At 44.9% G+C, this 24,396-nt stretch overlaps 1 protein-coding gene across 1 annotated transcript in view; it reads left to right on the top strand.

The window, feature by feature from the left end:
- The window catches only part of LOC147726124 (receptor-type tyrosine-protein phosphatase mu-like), a 1,369,719-nt gene that overhangs the window by 531,840 nt on the left and 813,483 nt on the right, over window positions 1–24,396 (top strand). The window contains exon 8 of the mRNA XM_086960227.1: window positions 9,525–9,713. Coding sequence (XP_086816353.1) covers window positions 9,525–9,713 — 189 coding nt within the window. The remainder of the gene's footprint in view (window positions 1–9,524; window positions 9,714–24,396) is intronic.

The following is a 24,396-nucleotide window of genomic DNA, read 5'->3' as shown; positions in this document are numbered from 1 at the left end:
TGACTTGCTCATGTGAGGAGGGGGGGGGGGAAACCAGGGTGCGCGGAGGATGCTCGCAGGGTCAGGGGAGCACGCTGGCGATCGATCGTGGACAGGGAGACCATGATACCTAAAATGGCTGTCGTGCATGTTGTACGTGGGTGACAAGCTGGCGCAGATGATGTTCAGCTCGTAAACTAAAATTCCACATGAGGACAAGATTGCTGGAACACAACAAAAGCATTAAAGGTTGCCAAGTGGAAAAGATGGATAGCCAACTTCTTGTACCAAATGTAAGACTTACGAAGAGCAGCATACGGTTATAACCTCTGATCTACTCTGTCAACACCACCCATGTGCCTATTATAGTCCATAATGCACACAGGTTTGCGCACTTCTGCAACCTGACCCCAAACAGTCACCGCTTCAGTGCTTTCATCATGTATGGAAGTCAACATGTAGACATCTCTCCTGTCTGAAAACTTCACAGCTAAAAGCTCCTCACAACGCAATGCACTGCACTGTCCCCGAGCAAGCTTTTGACAAACAAGTTCTTTTGGGAAACCTTTACGGTTAGAGCGGATTGTGCCACAAGCAACAGTGTCCACTTTGGCCAATTCCCTGAACAACTGCACACCAGTGTAGAAGTTATCTACATATAAATGGTGGCCTTTGTTAAAAAATCCTCTACCAAGTTCCCACACAATTTTCTAAGTCACTCCAAAAGTGGACGGACAACCAGGGGGGTTAATCCTGAATTCCTTACCAGTGTACACCCTAAAATTAGAGACATATCCAGTCTGACTGTCACACAGCATATAAAGCTTAATTCCATAGCGTGCCCTCTTACTAGGAATGTATTGCCTAAATACCAAGCGGCCCTTGAACAACACCAAGGACTCATCCACTGCAATTTCTTTCCCAGGATAAAAGATCTCAGGAAATCGATCAACAAAATGATCAAGGACAGGCCGAATCTTGAAAAGACGGTCACAATCAGGGTGATCTCGTGGCAAAGCATCACCATTGTCAACAAAATGCATCATCCGAAGCAGAAGCAAATACCTATCACGACTCATGACTGCCGGAAATATAGCTGTTGCCATCAAGGGACTAGTAGACCAATATGAAGCCATTGATGGTTTCCTAAGCAAGCCCATCAAAAAAGTTAAACCCAAAAACTTTTTCATCTCCTCCAAATTTGTGGGAGTCCACCGGGTAGCTCTAGCATGGGGCTTAAGGCTGGCACAGTTCTCCCTCAAAAACTGTTCTGCATACAAATTAGTCTGCTCTACAATCTCTGCCAAAAACACATCATACATAAACAACTTGAAAAAATCAATTGGCAAAAAGTTTTCAGTGTTCACCCTACACCCTGGAACACCAGTAAATTCAGGCAATGCCGGCTGCACCATGCCTGGGGCAACCCAGAGGTCAGAACTTTCATCGACAAGTCTTGCAGCCTCAGGCTGCCGCCCAGCTGCCTCTTGTCTCACTACACCAACTGGAAGTCTAGCAGCCCCAGGCTGCCGCCCAGCTGCCTCTCGCCGCACTACACCAACGTGAAGTCTAGCAGCCCCACGCTGCACCCCAGATGCCTCTTGCCGCACTATCGGCACATCAATGTCCTCCTCTACCACAGGCACTTCATCCACACCAAAAATAGCTTCATCAGCACTCAGGGTATCTTCATCATCAGACGATGCCATGCGTAGAGAAAACTCACTACCAGAATCTTCACCTCCCACCTCTGCCTCAGAATCAGAGTCACTCTCAGCACCATGGTCAGAGGAAGAATCAAAAAGCTTTCCAACAACTTGCTGAGCGGTAATCCGGCGGCTAGCCATTATCCTTACAAATAAAGGAGTCTGCACAAACAACTCAACAACCCCAACACTGTGCAAAGTAAGTTAAAAAAATTAAGCCTTTATCACAAATATCTATATTTAGAAAAAATATACAATTCACTTACAAGAGACAACTACACTCACCACCACCTACTCTGCAAATACACAGCAAATAGGCAACGATATCCCACTAGAAAGAAGAAAAAAAACTTACATCTACAGAAGTACACATCAAAAACAAATGCAAAACATGTTTTACAATCACAAAAAACAGAAACCAAACATACTCGTATTACTACACACTTTGCAAAATAAACAATTACATTACAATTGAACAAAAAAAGGTCTCTTACCAAACACATGCAACTACACAAACAGCAGAACAACAGAACCACCAGTAACGGAACCGCACACTGCAACAATCTAAAGAGAAAATAAAACAATACACATTAGAAGAAACAAAAACAACACACATTACAACAATCTATGTCACAGGGTATGTCACAAATGGGGTGTCTTTCCCCATGGGGGGCAGAATAGAAATCATTATAAACGTGGGCCCCCTGGAAGCAACCCTACGGAGGGCAGAGAGGCCAAATAAAGACACGGCACAACATACTTTTGAAAACAAATGGGCCCAAGGAAGCAACCCTTGCCCAAGGGGTCGCTCCCTATAAAAAAATCAATCCCTGGAGTCTAGTGGGCTTTTTTGTCCCCCCCCTGGGTCCAGAAACTGTAAAAAAAACAGACGATCTGCCCCCAGGGGGGGCAGAACAGTCTACAATATTTATATTGCCCCCTGGAAGCGACCCTTGCACAAGGGGCCGCTTCCTTTATAAATATATTAAAATCCCTGGTGTCTAGTGGGCTTTTCTGCCCCCCCTGGGTCCAGATGCGGCCCAAAAAATGGCCGATCTGCCCCCAGGGGGGGGGCAGGCAAGTCTAAAAAAAATTATGGGCCACTAGGAAGCGACCCTTCCCCAAGGGGTCGCTTCCTTTATAATTATAATCAAATCCCTGGTGTCTAGTGGGCTTTTCTGCCCCCCTGGGTGCAGATCGGCCCAAAAAAAGGCCGATCTGCCCCAGGGGGGGCAGAAAAGTCTGAAAAATAATTTGTCCCCCAAAGGAAGCGACCCTTGCCCAAGGGGTCGCTTCCTGCACACAAATAAACACACACACAAAATCCCTGGTGTCTAGTGGGGCATTCCTGGTGCACGATCGCGACGCTGTGCACGATCGTGCACCAGGAATGCCCTGCATTGGGACATCAGGGGAGAGCAAACACTGTTTCCTGCCCCCCGATGCCTCAAGGCACCAAGAAACGGCCCCCCGCCCCACCGGAGCACCAAAACTCACCCTAGCTGCTGGACGCGCTGGAAACAAATGGCTTCCAGCGCTTCCTGATGACGTCGGTGCGTGCTGTGCGCGCTGACGTCACCAGGAAGCGTGGGGAGGCCAGGGGGTGGCAGCGGAAAGTCTTCCGCTGCCACCCCTGCTAAAGGGACCACGATCAATGCCCCAGGCTGTACTGATGACGGAGCGGTTCCGTCATCAGCACAGCCCAACCGACGCTGATGTCGGAACCGCTCCGTCATCAGCGTCGAAGGGGTTAAAACAGACTGTGACAGAATTAGAATTTTGTTACAAGACTGGCATGCCGATGCTACACCATACGCTGCACGTTAACTTTAATTGGTGTGCACAATGTGGTGCTGTTGTGACTTTGATGGCCATCAGGATAAGGGTGGATGGCAGTTTCAGGAATGGTTTTCAGTGCCACTAAAAAGCACACCAACATTTACATTGAGGTCACTGCATCGGCAAAGCATCATGTGATTCTCGGCATATCACTTCATTTCCACATGCTGCTAAACAATGCAAATGACAAGATGAAATTCAGCTGGCGCTGAGGTAAAGGGCTCCAAGACCTTTAGGTGGAGTTCCATTGTTCTGTGTGTTCGCTCAGGGGGTAAATGTTGAAATAATACGTATTCAGGACCGGACTGGCCATAGCGGGCACCGGGCAATCCCCCGGTGCGCCGCAAGGGTGGGGGCTGGTTTTGAGCCGCTGGGGGACGATTTTGTTACAGGGGCCTGCAACAAAATCGGCCGAAAACTGGCCCTGGCAAAGCGCTCGGCGGCACCTCCAAACCTCCCCCCCAGTTCCCCCGCCCCCCCGAGTGGGGAGGGGGGAGGGCAGCCGAGCACTTTGCCAGGGCCTGTTTTGGTTCCCAGTCCGGCCCTGTACGTATTGCACCTTCCTCCTCCCTTCAAGAATTTGAACACTGAACTTGCGTTTTAGCCATTTATAAACAGAGATTTATCATAGTGTATGATGGAAAATAATGATCTCCTCCGTTTAAAATAAATATAGGAAAGAAGTTGTTCTGCAATGAAAAAACAGAATGGTTTGCTCCCTCGAAGACACAGCTTGGCATTTGACCTCTGTCTTTGAATGCACAGAAAATGTGACTAGAAAAGAAAAGGATTTAAAATCCTGTTTACAAAAAGGGAGTTATATCCTTCCATCTGGTGCCTGGGGTGTACAGCCTCACAGTAAAGATTTCTTAATGCAAGTTACTCAAGTTGTGTCTAGGCCTACGTTCACATAAAATTATTTTGGCAAAGTTATTAGATAAATGTATTGGGTTTACCCAATTTGGCATATTTATAAATATATCTAAACCTTTAACACCTGAGTGCAGGTGTGCAGTGTGCATTTAAATAAATGTGAAGAAATACTAGCTGCAGGGTCGTCTTTTGCTTGCAACAAAAATAAATGTAATAAATTCAGATAAAATTACCAAAAAATAAATATGAATAAATACAGACGGAATTGTTAATAAAATACATACCATAAAACCAGGGGCCCTACTCATTAAGCACTCCCTGAGCTGCAGGTTTAAAAAATTGTTTAGAGTTTGCAAATCGTTCCTGAATATGTTGAATGGATCAAAAACCCAGTGTTGAATAAAAGACACTGATCATCATCATTATAACCGTATTTTGGCCAGAAATGACCATAAAAGCACATACAAACACGGAAATAATCAATGGTATTATACAAAATCAATGAAATTAAAACTACCACTCACAAATAAAACACATAATTCATAAAAAGTACAAAATAGTAAAAATTATATAAAATACCTTTAAAATGGCATTGAATTATGAAGTCTATCAGTTGAATTTAAAAAGGCCCATTCTAGAACATATTTCATGTGTACAAAATGACTGTAAATAGAGAAACACTGCTCTGCAATTTTTTATCTTTGCTTTTTGGACCACTGGGATGAGCAGGCCCTTAGGCAATTCGTTATAATACCTACAGAAAAACAGAAAGTGCAACAAGGTTTTATCAGATGTTTCATCGCAAGTGCAGTAGCTGATGACGGTGGCATCATACTGACTAATAGGGAAATACAATTTCCAACTGACAGATCAAATCTAGTGAGAAGTGAGCTTTCCCATGGGTGGTTAACCCACTCGAAATATGGGGGTCAATTAGGATGGCGGACGGATCGCCACCGCCATGCAGGCGGTGGCGATCCGTCCGCCATCCTTGCCAGTCCGCCACCTACTTTCCCCCCATATTACAATGGCGGGGGGACCGTGGCGGAGGGGAAGACCGTCCGCCGCTTTTCCGCCGCGGTCGCCTTGCGACCACAAAGGAAAAGGTCTAATATGGTGGCGGTGTCTATCAGACTCCGCCAGCCATATTAGGATGGCCGGATGCAGATGCCTTTCCGTGGCGGCAATGCCGCCACGGAAAAGGCATACAGGCTTTGCTTTGGGGGCCCGTTGCGGGCCCTCAGAGTGAAGGGGGTGTGGGGGGTGCACATGGGGTTACCTATGGTACCCCCCTGCGTTTCACAGTACAACATGGCAGGCACCGCGCGGTGCCTGTCATGTTGTGCTGTGAAACACACAACATGCATTTTTGACATTGCGGCGGACGGTACTTTCCGCACCGTCGGCCGCAATGTTAAAAATGCGGGATGCACCTGCCACGGTGGCGGGTGCATCCTAATTTGGGGCACGGTACCTCCGCCCTTGTGGCGGACGGTCCCTGCACCAGACAGGATGGCGGACGGACTTTGTCCGTCCGCCATCCTAATCGACCCCTTGGTTCGATCACAGGGCACGTTTGGATCACTGCATAACTTCTGTATATAATTTATCCATGATAATGAGGTACCCAAAGCACCCGCCAAGCAATCCTCCTTCACATCTCTACGAAGAGAGGCCTGAGCTTTACACCAGATAGAACAACAAAGTAGAAGGGGAGCTAGTTTTGTACAGTCTTCCACATAATCTAAACCAAGCTCCTTGTGTGCCAAAGAATTATTACTACTGGGGAACACCCCAGTAGCCTACGGAGCACCCTGCTTTCTTCATGTTGTAAACTGCCCATATTGCGCAGCCCCAGATCCCAGCATTAAGCTTATCAATCTCGATACACTGGCGGATATGTTTATTCCTTATGCATGAAAAAAACATAAAAAATGGAACTACTAGTCTTCCTATTGACCATACATGAGGTCCAACTAACGTGTTTCTCGAAAGTGACTCCTAAGTCGGGAAAGGTGCGCAGTCTCTCAATGCACTTGGTCATAATGCTAAGTGTTCAAGTCTTTATGTTCTGAGGGCCACAGACCATTATAAAAGTTTTGGATTCATTGACTTCCAGGTTAAGGCTCTCCATAAAATTCCCAACACCATCAAGGAGAACCTTAAGTTCATATAAAAGACATATACATTTTAACTTACTATCTGCCCACACATTGTTAATTTTTAAAAGATAGAAATATCATGCATGATAGGTCACTATCTGTTTGCTGTATGTTTGTTAAGGTATTTATTTAGCTACAAGCATGAATGAAGTTTGGTAAAACCTTGAATTAAAGATGTCTTGGATGAATGTGTGTTTTGGTAAAGCGCATCAAATCATAAGGTTGTGGGTGTTGAAATTATATATTAAGACTGATAAGTCAACACCTCTTGACTCAAATTATTTCCTAGTACTAGTCATTAATAAAATTGAAAGTCAAGAAGGGAAGCTGCAGCAATTGTAAGTACTACCTCAACCTACTGAACGATTTCATATTAAATCTCTCTACGAAACGAAGAAGAGTTACCGGGAATTTAGAGAGCCTGAATGTCAAAGACTGACCTGTTGAGTGCCTTACAAGATTGCCAGAGGACAGGGCGACTCTGCCCAGTAGTCACGGCGTCACCTGTCACTAAATGTAGACTTTCATTCCTACTGGTCCATGTCAAGATAAAGCTTAGAACCTATGGTATAGAAAGAAGGCCTGATACTTGGCAGCTTGCCATGTACAATCCACTGTGACCTCATTCAATGGGCCATATTGAGCTATGTTCATTCTTTTCCCCAAGACAAAAATGTACTAGGACATGGCACGCAGACAAAATGCCAAGGAACAGTGCTATGTGCAACACTCATCAACAGCCAGCTAGAGCAGAGTCCCTGTATTGATTTTAAATAAACAAAGGCCCGCATGTTGGTCAAAGTCAATGGTTAGCTGTCTTTTACTGGCTTTCAGATAAGCACACATTTCCGTAGGCAAAGCCCAACAATGTACAATAAATTTCAATCACAATGTGAAATGCACAGGCAAATGACCCAAGGCATCCTGAATGTCATGAAGTTTCTTTACTACCTTACCTACTGCTCCTTAGAGGCAAAAAGAACTGATGATGGGCGCAATGGTGAACAAATCTAACACTCACCCCCAGTCACTGATCTGGGTTGAATCCATTGTTTGTTTGCACGCCACGCCATTCCACTTTAGACACAGCCATATGGAAATCAGTCTTGACCCTGTGCCTCATGGGGACAGTCCTGCTCGAACTGCCAGGCCAGGTCCTCCCTGGACCAGAAACATGCATCCAGGGACAGGTTTCGGGTATCACCCCTCCATAGTGGAGCACAGCCTACTGTCACCAAAGGCCTGTAGCTAAAAGTATGCCTATTATTTCCTTAGCTGGCTTCTCCCGTGTGACCAGGTAGAGAAGGAATAGGCTGAGATCAGACAGCAATAATGCATTTATTCTCCTAGTCCTTTCTTGGTATCTCAAAACAAAGAACAGGGCAATGTGAAGCTAGTTTACAATAACAGACTACCGAGCAGTCCATGAAATATATATTTTATATCTTATGTAGAAAATATTAATTCAGCCAACCTTTGTCATTTGCCTGAAGAACAGTTCGGAAGGAACATAGTTAACCTTTTATTTGTTCCAATCAAATCTTAATGAGGTACAAATATAAATCCCCATCTAGTTACATCTTTGACCTGGGGAATGAGTGGACTGCTGGAAAATGGTGTGTGAGTGCAGGATATCAGACAGGCATGGAGGTGAGCGAATCAATGGAACATTACTTGAAAGACGAAAGTGCACAGAGAATGGAGTTGAGAGCAGGAAAGAATGAAAGTTAAATTGACAATAGGAATAAAAGAGGAAAGGAAGGAAATAAAGGCACATTTTCTTTATAAACACTGAAAAAGTACCATTTTTGAATGTTGCAAAAAGTATTAAACATTGAAAAACACTGGCAAAGCACCCACTGGAATTCACAACAAAAACAGACTGAGAACAGGAAAGTATCTATTTTAAATTGAGAGACTGGAAGTCAAGATGAATTTATCAGATGCAAGGTAACTTCAGTTGAAGAGTCACAGGATTAACCTCATGAGTTGTCATAAAATATTAGTTGAAACTCAATTTGTTAATGTGTGAACTAGAAGGAAACAATTAGACAGCCGTAACTTTTTTGCCAGCCATCTTGAAGGCTTGATTTATCTGCATCATAGCCTCGGAATGATACACAATTATTGAAACAAGTTAATTCGTCCAAAATGCACCACTGGGCCTCGTTTTAACATGAAAATGAATGCGAGGCCTTTACCCAATACTCTGCTGCAGAAGGGGTTACTCACATTTGCTAGAATCACTGGTATGAACACCAAGATTTCTCCGAAGCCTGGTGATTTTAGTGAACAGGTGCCACAGGCCAGCACCCACTCTGAAAAGGGCAGATCTTTACTTTGGCCACGGTCCATTAGGACATGTCGAAGGGCGTGGTCAAGGTTGTTAAAATTGCTTTTAGAGAGGAATGGAAGGAAAAGTCAAAAGAGTTTAGTATTCTGGTAATTCACAGCATTTTGAAAGCAGGTCTACTATGACTTTCAAAAATCACCCGCCTCATGTCCGTTAAAGCCATGCGGGTCACAGACGTTTGTCTAAAAGGTTTGGGGAGAGCTGGTCTAGAAGGTGTTGTCCTCTGGGATTTAAAACTGCTGCTTTCACTATATCTGCTATCATGAATGCACCATACTGTTTTACATTACGGAAGAATCCCCGGCATCCCTTCTGTAGAGACAACCCACCCTCTGAGCAAGAGACAAACCTGTCATGGTAGGAAATGTGCCCGCCAGAACCTCTGGAAGGTTTAAGGCTCAGGTCCCCGGTCTTACTCCACCATGGACTTGTTTACAATGAGTGAGTGAAAGAGTGTGTGTGTCTGTGGGGAAGGGGGGGCGGATGGAGCCTCCTGTTCTATAACCACAATTCCTCTGTTTCACTGCAACATGTGCACGAAGAAGAGCTCCCTGTCTCACACACCTGGAACTCTGATGCTCCTCTACATCTTATGTTACTTTTATTTTTCAGAGAAATGCAGAAATCCAGCCACACAAAGGTCACTTTTTACCCTCTCTCTCTACAAACCGTGGTACGACCGTGGAGATGTGGTACAAGTGAAGTGCTCCGATGAGTATCAGCCTTCACCGCCTCAAATAGAGTGTAGAAAAAAACAACGGAGTGACGACAATGAGTGGAATGCAACACCCACCTGCATCCGTAAGTAACCCTAATCCTTCTGTTGAACTTGGGGCCTGATTTATCACTGAGAAGGTTGCAAAAAGTGGGTGTGATCTGTGCATTGACTGTGAAATCCAGCTCCAGAGCTGCAGCTCAAGCAGTTTTAGATGACAGAAATAGGCCAGATAATGACCCGGATGCTATAATCATCCCGGTAAATGTAAGAAAAACTATAACTTACAAACTCATAAATAATGGAGTATCATCGAGAGGTGGTAAAGTAATATTTATTATAGAGGCACATGAATATCAGCAGACAGAGGTATTCTATTCATGGAGTCCGTTTCCTGCAGCAAATCCAGTAACACACGTGTTCCACTACTACAAAGTAGAGGAACCTCCAGTGAAATACGTTCCTTTCGAGGACGTTGAAATTCCACTAACTTACCAAGAGCATCAGCTCTGGTTTAATGGTGCCCTACAACATCAAAATCACATTACCAGGCTCGGTCCACTAGGTAGACCAGGAGCAACATGGCAGGTACTAGCCAGCTATACACCACATCCTGACATTGAAAGAATGACAGGTCCAGAACTATTAGCTCAGCTAAAACAGCTAATTAAAATACATAGACAATTGGTTCAATATGCCATGCGGGCTTTAACGGTCTAACCTGCTGTAAGAATTCCACAGCACACCCCTCATCAGGGGAACACAAACAAAATTACACCACAGACTACACAATCAGTAATCGGTAAATTGCCCGCAAAAAGGGAACAAATTCCGTTCTGGTTAGCACAATAAAATACTCAAATAGAGGCACTATTCCCTGATAGTACACCTCATGAGAAACACAGAATTCTGACAATCTGTCTACCAATCGGGATTGCACCACACGTAGAGGACTGCGACACTTGGGGTTCAGTCTTTGCTTCAATCTACACAAAAACACACATGGTGTTCCGTCTATGGCAGTAATACCAGACGTTCTAAGACAGATTCAAAATGAATACGGTCCAGAAACTGCCTTAAATCTTGGTATGAAGTTACTAAAAGATTTTATACAGGTCTCGGCTATTCCATTAGCCAACATTAAAGGTGAAGCAGCATCCGTGGCGATCCGCCAAAAACTAAAAGAAACAGATATTACTGAGCAACTGTATAAGCTTGCCAGAATTATTGAAAAATCCTATGAAGAACTAGGTAGAGATAATTTGGGTAGGAAACCAGGAAAACCCCAACTAACTGAAAATCCTGAATAAGTTTTTATTAAAAATAATCTCACTACTCCTAAGAAGAAGTGGGAAAACACCAAACAGACACTTCCTAAAGAAAAGCGTTCTCAGTCCAGAGGAAGGTCTCCTCAACAGGAGCCCCCTGAAAAGAGATATAACCTTAGAAATAGGGATAATTTGAGAAAACCTGATAGATATCAAGATATTGATACACATTCCTCTCGTACCTTTCAGACTTCCTCGCAGAAATCCGAAAGAAGAGGACGATTGGAACAAAAAGACTGCATGAAGTCCAAGGACGAACAGCACTTTCCAAAAAATGAGAAAACTCAATTCACCAAGAAGAAGGTAGCAAGTCTAAAAATCAGACAATACGAGGATCTTGAGTACAAAACTCAAGAACGGGGAATGGGCCCAGACAATGCTAGACAGCGCAGCAGAGGTCACCATAGCTCGCAAGATCCTGAAGGATCATCTGGAGACTGTGGACTTGAATGAATGCATTCAGGTTGAAACTGCCGATACCGGGGTTAGTGTACCCCATAACTTATATGAAGTAACACTCCAGATGGAGGGGAACATAACTAGGAAAATAAAAGCACTCTTTTGGGAGAAGCTATCTAAGGGTTATGACATTCTTCTAGCTGAACAAGACTGGCCATCAGAATCTGTCAGGGAGTGCCCACATGGCAAAGAGATAATTATGCCAGCCTTCTCTAATCACATTCCAGTTCATAAAGAATACACCTATGCCAGAAAATGGTCTGTAGCCCAGGCTCCAGCATTATACAAAAATCACATAGGATGGGATGAGGGTTCTCCTCACCATAAAATCCAGTTAAAAACTCAACCAACAATGAAAAGTCAATATCCTGTTAAACAGGAAGCTAAAAAACAGGTCAGGGAGCTTTTAAATCAACTTGAATATCAAGGGGTGATTGAAACATGCACCTCATCCATGAACAATCCTTTGTTTCCTGTCTCCAAACCAGACAATTCATATCGTCTAGTTTTGGACTACAGACACTTAAACTCTTGTTGCAAAACTTTTGCAGTACAAAATGCACACAGTGCAGCACTAATGAATAACAATGTGCGTAAAAAGTATAAAACCACATAAGATATTTCTAACGGTTTCTTCTGTCAAAACATTGCACCAGAAAGTAGGTACTTGACCGCTTTCTCAATAATGGGGACACAGAGACAATTTTGCCGTCTCCCCCAGGGATTCAAGAATTGTCCAGGTTTATTTTTAGCCAGAGTAACAGAGTTACTACAAACGTATGATGATGAGGCATTATCTTATGTCGACGACATCTATCTTACAGATGATGATTTGGACGTGCACTTGAAAAGAGTGAACACCATATGACTTGGGTTCGCTGCTGAAGGGTACAAATTCAATTTTAAGAAATCACGAATTACCCACCTCAACATCCTATCCTTAGAATACGAGTTATCAAGTGAAGGCAAAAGCCTGGCAGCCAACTTTCTAGAGAAATGTGCGCTGCTTCAACCTCCAAAAACGCTGAAAAACTTACAGTCAATTCTAGGTTTCCTGAATTTTGGAAGAACTTATGTTCTAAATTACGCAGAAAGGGTTAGACCTCTCTACGAACTAATAAAACCTGATTTCAAATCAACTAATTGGACTCAAGAACACACAGACATTTTGCAATCAGTGCAAACAGACATGTTAACAAAAACACAATTACGGACACGTGCGCAATCTTGTAATCCAAATCATCCCAGGGAGATGCGGAATCACATACCTAACCTTTAATGAAGGTGAAAAGGTACCAATACCTTACAAGTCACACTTGTACACACAATCTGAAATGAAATTCACTTCTAGAGAAAAGATTCTGACAGCGGTTCAAACTGTAGTAGCAAAGGCGAGAGCTCTCGCGCAGGGTAAACGCATAATGATCATTACACCTGTACCTGCTTTAGAGGCAGTGACAAAAGCGGGCATTCCAAATGCTAAGGCTTTACATCCAAGATGGATACAATGGTTAACTCTCTTGCTGCAACAGACGTTGAATACGTTCTTGACCCATACTTGAAGACACAAGAATGTCTTCAATACAAACATGAATGTCCTCTGCCGACCGAAATTCTGCGTTTAGAACATTACGGATGTATAATCTGTACAGACGGCTCAGCACAACCCGCAATTGGGGGTAAACAAGTCTATAGTGCTGCGTGCGCGATTGTTAAAGGTCGCTGGCGCAAAGGTAAATTTAGACCAATGGTCACTAAAACTCAATCACTCTGAGACTGTACAGCTCAGTGAGCTGAACTACAGGCTTTCAAGATGGCGCTTGAAAATACCGATCGCGAATTTCCCACACTCATAGTGTGCTATTCGTATTACTGCGTCCAGTCTTAAAATGAATATAAGCAGAACTGGGTTCAAAACGGGTTCAAAGATGCAAAAGGTGGCACAATTAAGCATAAAATGCTCTGGGATCAGGTAGTTCTTTTACAAAAAGAACTACAAAAGACTTACGTGAATCATACACTGAGTCATCAGCGTGATGGCGTTCACGTTGCAGGGAATTCATTGGCTGATGAGGCCGCGAAGGCAGCTGAGCAAACGGCTTCCGTAGCTGCAATCACTCGTTCAAAAACAGAAATAGACGGGGAAACAATGCTAAAAGTAAATGCCTCAATGAAAAGCAGCTATGCAGCGTTACCTCTAAATTATCCACTCGGATATACATACATAATTGATGCACACTCCGTTACTTTTGCTCTAATCCCTGGAGTGGGGGATAGAATAATTCCAAACAGGAACCAGAGAGGTGCTTTGGTTTACGAAGCACATATGGGAGAGGGTCTGACACACCGAGGGATCTTAAAATCTCTAATAGAATTAGAAGAGTTGTACTGGTGGCCGGGAATGAGCGTCGAAGTTTACAAATTCGGAATTAACTGTGATACCCGTTACAGAGATCATAGCTTTGAAAGTTACCAGGTACCTGACTACAGTGTAGCCAGCCCAGTACAGACACCACTGTTAGACAGCATTATACTTTCAACACGCAGACATCACCATGGACGACTGCGGTCCCACAAATATTAGGACAAGATTCATTTGGATGTGGCCTCAGCGCTCGGCTGACACCCGAACTCGTATAAAAGATTTGCGAGTCTTTATCGGCACATACGCAATCGGGACACTACATTCTGACCAGGGTCCTGCGTTTAGCTCTCAAACTTACAAAGAGGCCATGGATAGCTTGGGAGTTGCATTGCGGTACTCAAGTCCATTCCATCCTGAGGGAAATGTGGTAGTGGAAAGAAAAAACCGTGACATAAAGCAATAACAGCTAGGGTATTAGGTTCGGGTGACGCGTGGGTCAAACATCTAATAAATGTCCAACGTAGTCTTAATAATGTGCCAAGAAATTCTCTGGGGGGAATCACTCCATATGAATTACTATTTTGGTACTAGAATTCTCATCCAGGATCTTGATTGTCAAACTTCAGTGGTGGAACAAAAACCCTTTGATTTCAAAGACCATTTGGCTGTTTTACAGGACTTAAATGAAACAAGAAGAAGTCTGAGTGACACAACAAAAAAGCATACGACCACTGAAGAAAAGCCACCTGTCCCAGGAAGATCTGTCTGGATTCCAAAGATTGGGGATCTAGTCAGGGAAAACATCGCGGTGAAGAAGGAATTTGGGCCTTCTTAAAGAAAAGCAGTGCCTGTCTTAGCAATCCACGGAACAAGATCAGTGTTACTACCACCCCTTGCTGGAAAAAGGGGGAACAGAATCGTATCCATCGACCTGGTCAAACCACATCATGTGGCCGATAATGAGTAGTAGGCCCAGTGGACGCCCAAGATGTAGCAGATGACCAAATCTTGCTACAATCCAAGAGGTTCAAACTGAAAGACTTATCACCTTTGATAAACCTGCAGTAAGAAAAGAAGGACTATGCAACAAAGCCATAGAAGCCCAAATAACAGTTTGTCAAGAAACACCTGTCTACAATGATATAGCCTCTGACTATACTGATATGACAAAGGAAGAAACAGCTCCAACGATTCCCAAAAATCCGGATGCCATCCCAACAATTGACAGAACTGGCTCTGAAAATACATATCTGGATTCACCATGGGTTGAGTTTTTGATTGTGTTAGGTGTACTTTTTCTCCAGCTCTGGCTCATTCTTGTTTTAAGTTTGGGAAAGATGATAGATGGAAAATACAGTACAATGGACACAGCAAGTAAGAACATCAACTTGCTCCTGAAACCTCACAAATCATCTCATCGTGAACAAAGAGACCTGTCATCAGTGAACATCTCAGCCGTTCCTATACCTGGTGGTATAGCATGGGACACAACTGATAATGACATTTATGGCCCAGTGGAACTGTTAAAGATTCCACACCAGTTTAAGGTTTCTTTGAGTGACTTTGTCTCTCCCAGCACATTTTCTGATGATTGGGACTTTGAAACTGTCAATAATATGATGACAGATTTGGAAATGTCAGCTAAATTCACTAAACATGAATACTTAGAAGATTCATCAGATTATGAACAAATGTATTGTTTTAATCATTATGGTCACCATTATTTGCACAAATCTGCAAACCCAAGAAATGTTTTTACTTATAATCAATCAGAACATTGTCAAACACCGCCAAAGGGCAGCTCAAAAACATTTTATGAAAAGTTTCCATACTTCTCAGGTTTAAGGTCACAAATCCAAAAACGTTTTATTTAAAAAATGTGAATAAGACAGGAATGAAAAACATGCTGACCAATACCAAACAAATTTATTCTGCAAACTTTTATGCTCAGCTCTCTACATTAGGTTTTAACTTTTGGAAAGACAACATTGAGACAAAAACTGTTTGGGGCACAAAAGACTGGTAGGTACAAGGTTTAGAAGCCTTATTCAGAGCCTGCATTATCCCAGAACAAATAATGTTTTTAAATGAGACTGTACAACAGACATCTTGTCTTGGCTTAGCTAAGATAAAAGATTTAAACAAAACGTCCATACCTAAAGCCACACCTGACAGTAATGGTACTGCAGATGAAGAGGTAGACGTAAAACAGATTTTACAACAGAACAGAACTAATCCTGATTGGAAAAAATGGTTAATGTGGCCCACAGACACGAATAAATTTCAAGATAGATTTCTGAACAAAAATCAAGGGTTCACAGTATCTAGGCTAGATCCAAGATATTCCCAGAGACAACATCCAGGGATAGTTACAACATACAGTGTAGGAAAAGTATGCCTTGAGTGGCTACAGAAATCCACACTTCCAGAAATTAAACAACACTTAACTTTACTTAAAGAAGGCGTTGATTTACGAGACTTCTTACTTGGAACTCGTAAACCACGTCAAAAACGTTTCATATACGCCGGTATATATTCTGCTTACAACGAAGCATGGAAAGTCATGTAAATGGAAACTGCAGAAAAAAAAGGAGAAATTGATCGTATTAATTTAGAGAAAGCTCTCTCTGTAGTGGACAATGGGTTAACGACTCTGTCCTCCAGAATTTATTCTTTGGACAGCATTGTATCATCTGCCATTGACATAATAGAGCAGGACTTGCTAATGTTACAACGTGGCCAGTCTCAACTACGTTCTATAATGCGGCTAGGCTGGACGTTACAAAATCTGCGTTCAGGCTACGTGCCATGACGTCTAATCAATACCACGTCATTGTTTACTGTCTTTGACATTACAGATAAACAAATCTCTTTGGCACAAAGAGGAGCTGACTATACGGTGCTTTAGCATTGAAAAACTCGAAAGATTACCATTAACCGTTTCTGAGAAACTGGTCTTGGAATGGATAATACATGGCTACATCACAATACCAGTGACGATTTTCCAATTTCAGTATTGCTTACAACATATACCAGCAGGCCTGTATGAAAGGTTGGGTAAAGGATACATTAAGTCAACCTGGAATTTGCCATACACACAGAAATGTTGGAGTGGGGGAAAGGAAGTGTTTCTTAGTAGTAAAAATTGTAAAAACTCACTAAGCGGTACACTTTTATGCGAAGGTATTAATTTACACGGAGCCTGTGAGAGTTCTTCAAATAACCGCACGGTTCACCAGCAGCGGTGATAGAACCAGTTTTCAGGTAGCTTTCCAATTGCAGCTATGTTATGCTCAATGATCACAGCTGTTGTGGCATGTTGCCAGGAAAAGTGTATCAAGTTAGTGTGTCAGCCAGGGTCACTTGTTGTATGCAAGTATTGTATCCAAAAAGTAAGATAGACAGGGAGTCGGAGTTATGACCTTCACTGAATATATCTTCTATACGAATTGATACTTAAAGCAGAATGAAAGCCATTCTTTTGCAAATAACTGTGCCACTGACCTTGTCTAGAGTAACGTATGATCAATCAATCAATCAATCGTTAACATTTATAGAGCGCGCTACTCACCCGTGAGGGTCTCAAGGCGCTGGAGGGAGGGGGGGGGGGGCTGCTACTGCTCGAAGAGCCAGGTCTTGAGTCGTTTCCTGAAGGTGAGATGGTCCTGGGTCAGTCGTAGGTGTGCGGAGAGGGAGTTCCATGTCTTGGCCGCCAGGTAGGAGAATGATCTTCCTCCGGTGGTGGTTCTTCGGATACGAGGGACGGTGGCGAGGGCGAGGCTGGCGGATCGGAGCTGGCGGGTGGGGGTGTAGAACAAGAGGCGGTTGTTGAGGTATTCGGGGCCACTGTTGTGGAGTGCTTTGTGTGCATGGGTGAGCATCCTAAACGTGATCCTCTTGTTGACGGGGAGCCAGTGCAGGTTTCTCAGGTGGGCCGATATGTGGCTCTGGCGGGGGATGTCGAGGATGAGTCGTGCGGAGGCGTTCTGTATTCGCTGTAGGCGGGTCTGCAGTGTGGCTGTGGTTCCAGCGTAAAGGGCGTTCGCGTAGTCCTGTCGGCTGGTGACGAGGTCCTGGGTGACCGTCTTTCTGGTTTCGGTGGGGATCCACCGGAAGATCTTTTGGAGCATGCGTAGGGTGTTTAAGCATGAGGACGAGACGACGTTGACTTGCTTGGTCATCGTGAGGGAGGAGTCCAGGATGAATCCCAGGTTACGTGCGTGGTTCGTGGTTGTCGGAGTGGTGCCCAGCGCCGTGGGCCACCAGGAGTCGTCCCAGGCTGATGGGGATTGTCCGAGGATGGGGACCTCCGTCTTGTCAGAGTTGAGCTTCAGACGGCTGTGCTTCATCCATTCTGCGACGTCTTTCATTCCTTCCTGGAAGTTGGTTTTGGCGGTGGCTGGGTCTCTGGTGAAGGAGAGTATCAGTTGTGTGTCGTCGGCGTAGGAGATGATGTTGATGTTGTGTTTGCGTGCGATGGCGGCGAGGGGGCTCATGTAGATATTGAAGAGGGTTGGGCTGAGCGAGGATCCTTGGGGTACGCCGCAGATGATCTCAGTAGCCGCCGAGCAGAAGGGGGGAGGCACACTCGTTGGGTTTTGTTGCAGAGGAATGAGGTGATCCAGTCCAGGGCCTTTCCTTGGATCCCAGTGTTGTAGAGGCGGGTTATTAGGGTGCGGTGGCAGATGGTATCAAAGGCTGCCGAGAGGTCCAGGAGGATGAGAGCGGCTGTTTCTCCGTTGTCCATCAGGGTCCTGATGTCATCGGTGGCTGCGATGAGGGCGGTCTCGGTACTGTGGTTTGCTCGAAATCCGGACTGGGATGGGTCGAGCGAGTTGTTAGCCTTGAGAAATGCAATCAGCTGTATGTTGACGATTTTCTCGATGACTTTAGCCGGGAAGGGGAGAAGGCATCTCTTGAGGGCGTTCTTGAGGGATGTCATGTTTTCTGAGGTTTGTTTGTGGCGCCAGGTTTTTTCGAGGGTTCAGCAGGATTTCTTTGCGACTTTGAGGGCGTCTGTGAACCATAAGGTTTTTCTGTTGCCGGTCAGGCTTGGGGGGTTCTTCAGTGGAGCGAGGTCATTGGCGCAGTTGGTGATCCACTGTGCGAGGGTGTGGGCAGTGTCGTTGGTGTCAGTTGTGCTGGCAGGAGGGTTTTGGCTCAGTGATGTGGTTAGCTGGTCTGCGGTGACTTTGCTCCAGCATCTGCGGGGGATCATTTGCGTGTGGTGGTGGGATGTAGTCTTCCTGAAGGTGAAGTGGATGCAGCTGTGGTCAGTCCAGTGTAGTCCGGTGGAGTGGTTGAAGGAGACGTGGTTTCTGGCGGAGAAGATGGGGTCGAGCGTGTGGCCGGCACGGTGGGTGAGTGTGTCCACCAGTTGCTTGAGTCCGAGGTTGGCGAGGTTGTCGAGTAGGATGGTGGTGTTGCTGTCGTTGATGTTCTCCATGTGGAAGTTCAGGTCCCCTAGGAGGATGTATTCTGGTGAGGCTAGGGCGTGCGGGCTGATGAAGTCGGCGATGGTTTCACTGAATTGTGTGCGCTGGCCCGGGGGTCTGTAGATGAGAGTTCCTCTGAGAGTGGTTTGAAGGTCGGTGTGGATCTGGAAGTGTAGGTGTTCGGCGGAGGAGAGTGTGTCTTCAGCGTTGGTCGTGATGCTGATGGTGTTTCTGTGGATGATGGCGATTCCTCCTCCGGTTTGGTTGGTGCGGTCCCTCCGAGTGATCTTGTAGCAGGCCGGGATGGCAATGGCGATGTCGGGGGCTGAGGAGGCGTTCATCCAGGTTTCCGTGAGTTAGGCGACGTCTGGTGTTATTGTGTCGAGGAGGTCCCAGAGTTCGATGGCGTGGTTGTGGACGGAGCGGGTGTTGAGGAGGATGCACTTGAGGTGGTGGTTGTTGTTGTTGCTGAGTCCGGTGGGTGGGGTGCAGGTTCGGTTTCAGGAAAATATGCAGGCTTGGCAGGTGAAGGGTCCGTGAGTTCGCTTCGGGGTGGCTCGGTAGCAGGCGGGTGGTCGTCCGTTGTTGAGTGCGTTGAGGGTGGTGGGGTCGTATCTCAGTCGGGTAGCTTGGATCCGGCGGGGGCCAGGGGTTCTGGCGTTGGGCGTGGTCCAGGCGCGGACGGACGCAGACGGGCTTGCCTTAGGCGCGCCCGCTGCGCGCGTCCACTGCGCGGCTGCTGCGCGGCCTACATATGAGGGGGGAGAGAGGGGGAAGTGGTAGGGAGGAGCAGCTGGGAGGCGGGAGAGGGGTGGCCAATAGCACAGTGGGGGCGTAGCCGCAGGGAGGCAGCGACGGGAAGGTGGCACCGGGGGGAGTACACAGAAGGTAAAAAAGGTGGGGGGGGTTCAGAGGTCAGAGGGGGGATAAAGGGGCACAGAAGTATGAAGACACAGAGGCAGGAGAAGGGGGGCACAAGGGGCACAGAAGGGGCACAGATGTACAGAAACGGGTCACAGAAATGAAAACGGGGTCACCAGGGCACAGGCAAAACCGGGGGGCACAAGGGCACATTCACCAAAAGACCAAAAGCAGAGAGGCAAATGAAGCAGGGGTAAAGACCAGGGAACAGAGGCAAAGCGGGTAGCACGAAAGGCAACGATCAGCAGAAGTAGGCAGGCAGTGGAGACAGGGGTAGAGCCCAGAGGAGGGAAAGGGACAGCGGGCTCACGCGAAGTGAGCAGGGGCAGCATAAGCGGGCGGCAAGCAGGCGACAGCACTACACAGGGGCTGCGACACGGGAGGACCATGTAGCGGCAGGGGGGCGACCTACCTGCAGGCAGGGTCAAGTTGCAAGGACTTCTGCAGGGATACATGCATTATTATCAACCAACTGCCCAGTACATTTCGCAGAAATGTTAGGTCAAATCTTAAACATGTCTGATACCAGCGGTATTGCACATGTATTTAAGATGATTTTTCGGGGCTGTTAGCACCATTTGAAGCAGTCCTCAGCATTTTTCCAAATTTCGTCCACTCTGTGTTCGGCGGCCTGCCTCTCATTTTGGGACTCGTAGCAGGGATCTTATTTTTATTCCTACTGCTCTGTTTGGCAAATCCGGCAACCAACGATACCCAAGCCGGCATGGAACATGCGCTACAGGCGATGAGATACTGTGACAGAATAACACAGGTCCTTGGCTTGGCTCATTTGAGAGATCTGAATACCACATGGTTCCTTTCATTCAGACCAATCTGGCAAGATTGCATCTTACCAGTTCTACGATGCCTGCTTTGTGGAGAGGAATGCGTGTTAGATGTTTGTCTAACACTACCATCGGTTGCGCCAACGGAAGCAGACGCATTACTGGGTCCGGTAACGGCTCACGTGTTGTGTTGCCCCCAACAGCTCCCAATCCTGATGATGGCATTCATTGAGATCTCACCAGCGAATCCAACAGGAGGTGAGATACGCGGATCAACAGGCACATGGGTACCATCTGCTGTGAACATTGCTAACGCGACAACTGACGCTGACGTCGATGCTTCTCATCTGTGCACAATTGATCTACTTAATGAAGTAGTTCTACTTTCACCTACTGTGGTAGACGATTTCTTTGCCAGCTTAGACGATCTGATGTTTTCTCCTGACTCCGAGAATAACTTTTGAAATCTGCACAAAGCGTTCCATGAACTCTGAATTTGGCCTTCACTTTTCATAAAAAAACTTCCAAAAGCCTTTGGAACTCTATTTTTCTATGGCTAATTTTGACTTTTTCCCAAAGAACTTGAAAAATATATATATATATTTTTTTGGGCACAAAGTAATCTGCTTAAAGTAGAACTATTCTTAGAGAACAAGAAATTCCTTTTGAATACTTCCTAGAGACAATATATGACCTTGTCCTCAAAACCAAAACAGTATATTATTCTGCTATTGGATGGTCTCGACCTTTTTTTCTGTTATTAAGAGCCATTTCATGAATGTACATTTTATTACTGATTTAGTTAGAATTAATGCTTCCATGCTTTATACTCCGTATGAAAACACTATTCTTAAATGCGTACTGTACAAATGCTCATTTTTCGTGTGCAACCTTATCAAATGCATTTTGTGTATTGTGGGTGGGATTGTAAACACATGCTTTAGAAATGTTTTAGTGCTTATAATTTAGTAATGTTAAAACATAATAAAGTGGAGTGGGTGTTGTATATGAATTTAGGACCCTAGTGTAATTTTACCTATTCATGCCCATACATAGGTATAAATCAGCCTATCCTTATATAGGCATAGAAATCATAACCATATGTAGACTTAGCCTATGCAGTACAAATACAGCATGGCTACTTCCACTAGTTCCGAAAATCCACAACGATTTCATGGAAAAACCCGCCTTCAGCAGTCAGAGACTTCTCCTTGCTTGAATATTGATTTATCCAAGAACTCATGGAGTTTTCAAAGAACTGAGTCTTTGATGACGTTATTATGTCCTTACCTTACGTCAAACTAGGCACCTTCAAGGTATAAATATACCCACATTTGCCCAAGCAAACACACAGTGGTTTGGAGAAGTTCGACTATCTACTTGCCTGACGCCCTGCTATAGCAAGTGCCGAAGGAAGCCGACCATCCAGCAGACGCACTGAGGGAGACACTGTCTTTTCTCTTGCCGAGAAATCCAGCTCCAGTGTTTCCAAGCTACCCTTGCGGGTTGTTGGGAAATCGAGTCCTGAGAGAGAGATACCAGACCTCCTACATTCTAAACCAAGGTACGGAGCTGATTAGACCCTTAGAGAATTCTTGGATAGATTCTTGGCAAAAGAATACTGAAACTAAGCTACACCTCACTTACTTCTTCCCTTGTACTAGACCTAGGTTAGTTACACCGGGGTAGGCGTATTTTAGAAGCACCAGTTGAGTACTTTTTAGTCTTTATTTATTAATGTTTGTATTCTATGTATTTTATGGCTTAGAAACCATATCATGCTTTTTACAGTATATTTTTATAATACTCTTTGTACTGTACGCATTGTACTTTGCAACCAATATTACGATTGTAGCAGTTCATTTTCTCTGCATGAGAAAGAAGACTGTTCAATAAATCCTTTTATTGAAAACGCCCGTCTCTCTATTTCTCTGCACCTCTGGTGAAACGAAGCATACACGATTGACTGAGCGAAATAACTATCTATTGTTTCCGCAACTCAAGAGATACATTTCTTATTCTTGGGAAACAAAGTTGTCATGTTTATGCTGTTATCAGAATCTAATCCCTTCTTGTGTATTCAAGAAAGTTTCTAATGATCTCTGAGCTAGCTGGCTCTCACAATTAAGTCTAGTATATTCGATAGAGACCTAGTAGACCTCAGTCCTACGTCAAATCTATAGGATATATTATTCCACTGCGCAGAGCCTATTGGGAATATAGGAACTACACTACAGGAGGATATAGCACCTACGAGCAAAAAGCACCACTAAAGGTCCTCCTGGCCTGTTGGATGTGGGGGGAGTCACAATTTCAGGCAGACCTAAATGGAGCTTATGATGAATGGAAAGCTTGACTTAATATCAACCACTGATAGTCACGCAAGCCGCATCCCAGTCCATCATTATTTGAGTACCATGCCACCTCAGTTTATACCCAGCCCTATGCAAATCAGTCGCACTCTGCTCTAATAGGAGCAGTGCAGCCCAAACTGGTAGGTAAGGTCGTCCTTGAACTGGAACACAAGCAAACCAATACCGGTTTTACCCTGTTTGGAGCTCTTCCGGCGGTTGCAGCTTGGTTCCAGTGACACAGGGAGCACACAGGCACATGTCTGGGCATTATCATGGCACTTAGGGTGTCACACTGAAGTTTACAATAACAATTGATGGATGGAATGCTTGAATTATTCTCAGACACTGGTAATCACTCCGCCTGCATCCCCACCCATCATTATTTTCCACACAATGGCATCTCAGTTTGGACCCAGCCACAAACTAATCAGTCATGACCCTGCTCCAATAGGAACAATCCACCCCGAACTGGTAGGTCAGGTCCTTCCTGAACTGGAACACAAGTAACCCAAGACTGGTTTTATCTTGATAAGGGCTCGTAGCTCGGATGCAGCTTGGTTCCAGTAGCACAGTGGTCCAAGGACCCACATCTGGGCATACCTTTCACACATACGGATTTGCAGTGAATTATACAAAAAAAGGGAACACAAATTGATTGGTGGAATGCTTGAATTAATCTCAGCTACAGTTAATCACATGGGGCCACATCTTAGTTTATCGTTGTTAGATCTGGGGCTCTCTAGTTGGCAGAGGTAGGTACCACTGTCCAAATAGGGACCCTTGCTTCTAGTTAGGGTAAGGAGGATACACTCTTTAGATAACCCCTGCTCACCCCCTTGGTAGCTTGGCACGAGCAGTCAGGCTTATCAAAGGCAATGTGTGAAGTATTTGAACCAACACTCACAGTAACCCATAGAAGAAAACATCACAAACTGACTCCACAAAAGTTCAGAAAAATAAAGGTATTTAATCTAAACTACACAAGACCAAAACGACAAAAATACAACATACACAGTTCAAGAATATGGTTTCAAAAGAGTTCTTACGGTTGCGTTAAAATGATCCACAGTTGCGTCACGTTTTAGCGATCAGTACCTTTAGATGCGACAAAAGTTCCAAGTG

Source organism: Lissotriton vulgaris, chromosome 3_1, assembly GCF_964263255.1.
Source record: "Lissotriton vulgaris chromosome 3_1, aLisVul1.2, whole genome shotgun sequence".
Classification (NCBI taxonomy): Eukaryota; Metazoa; Chordata; class Amphibia; order Caudata; family Salamandridae; genus Lissotriton; species Lissotriton vulgaris.
Note: the sequence above shows the minus strand (reverse complement) of the source record. Positions and strands in the feature narration are given on the sequence as shown.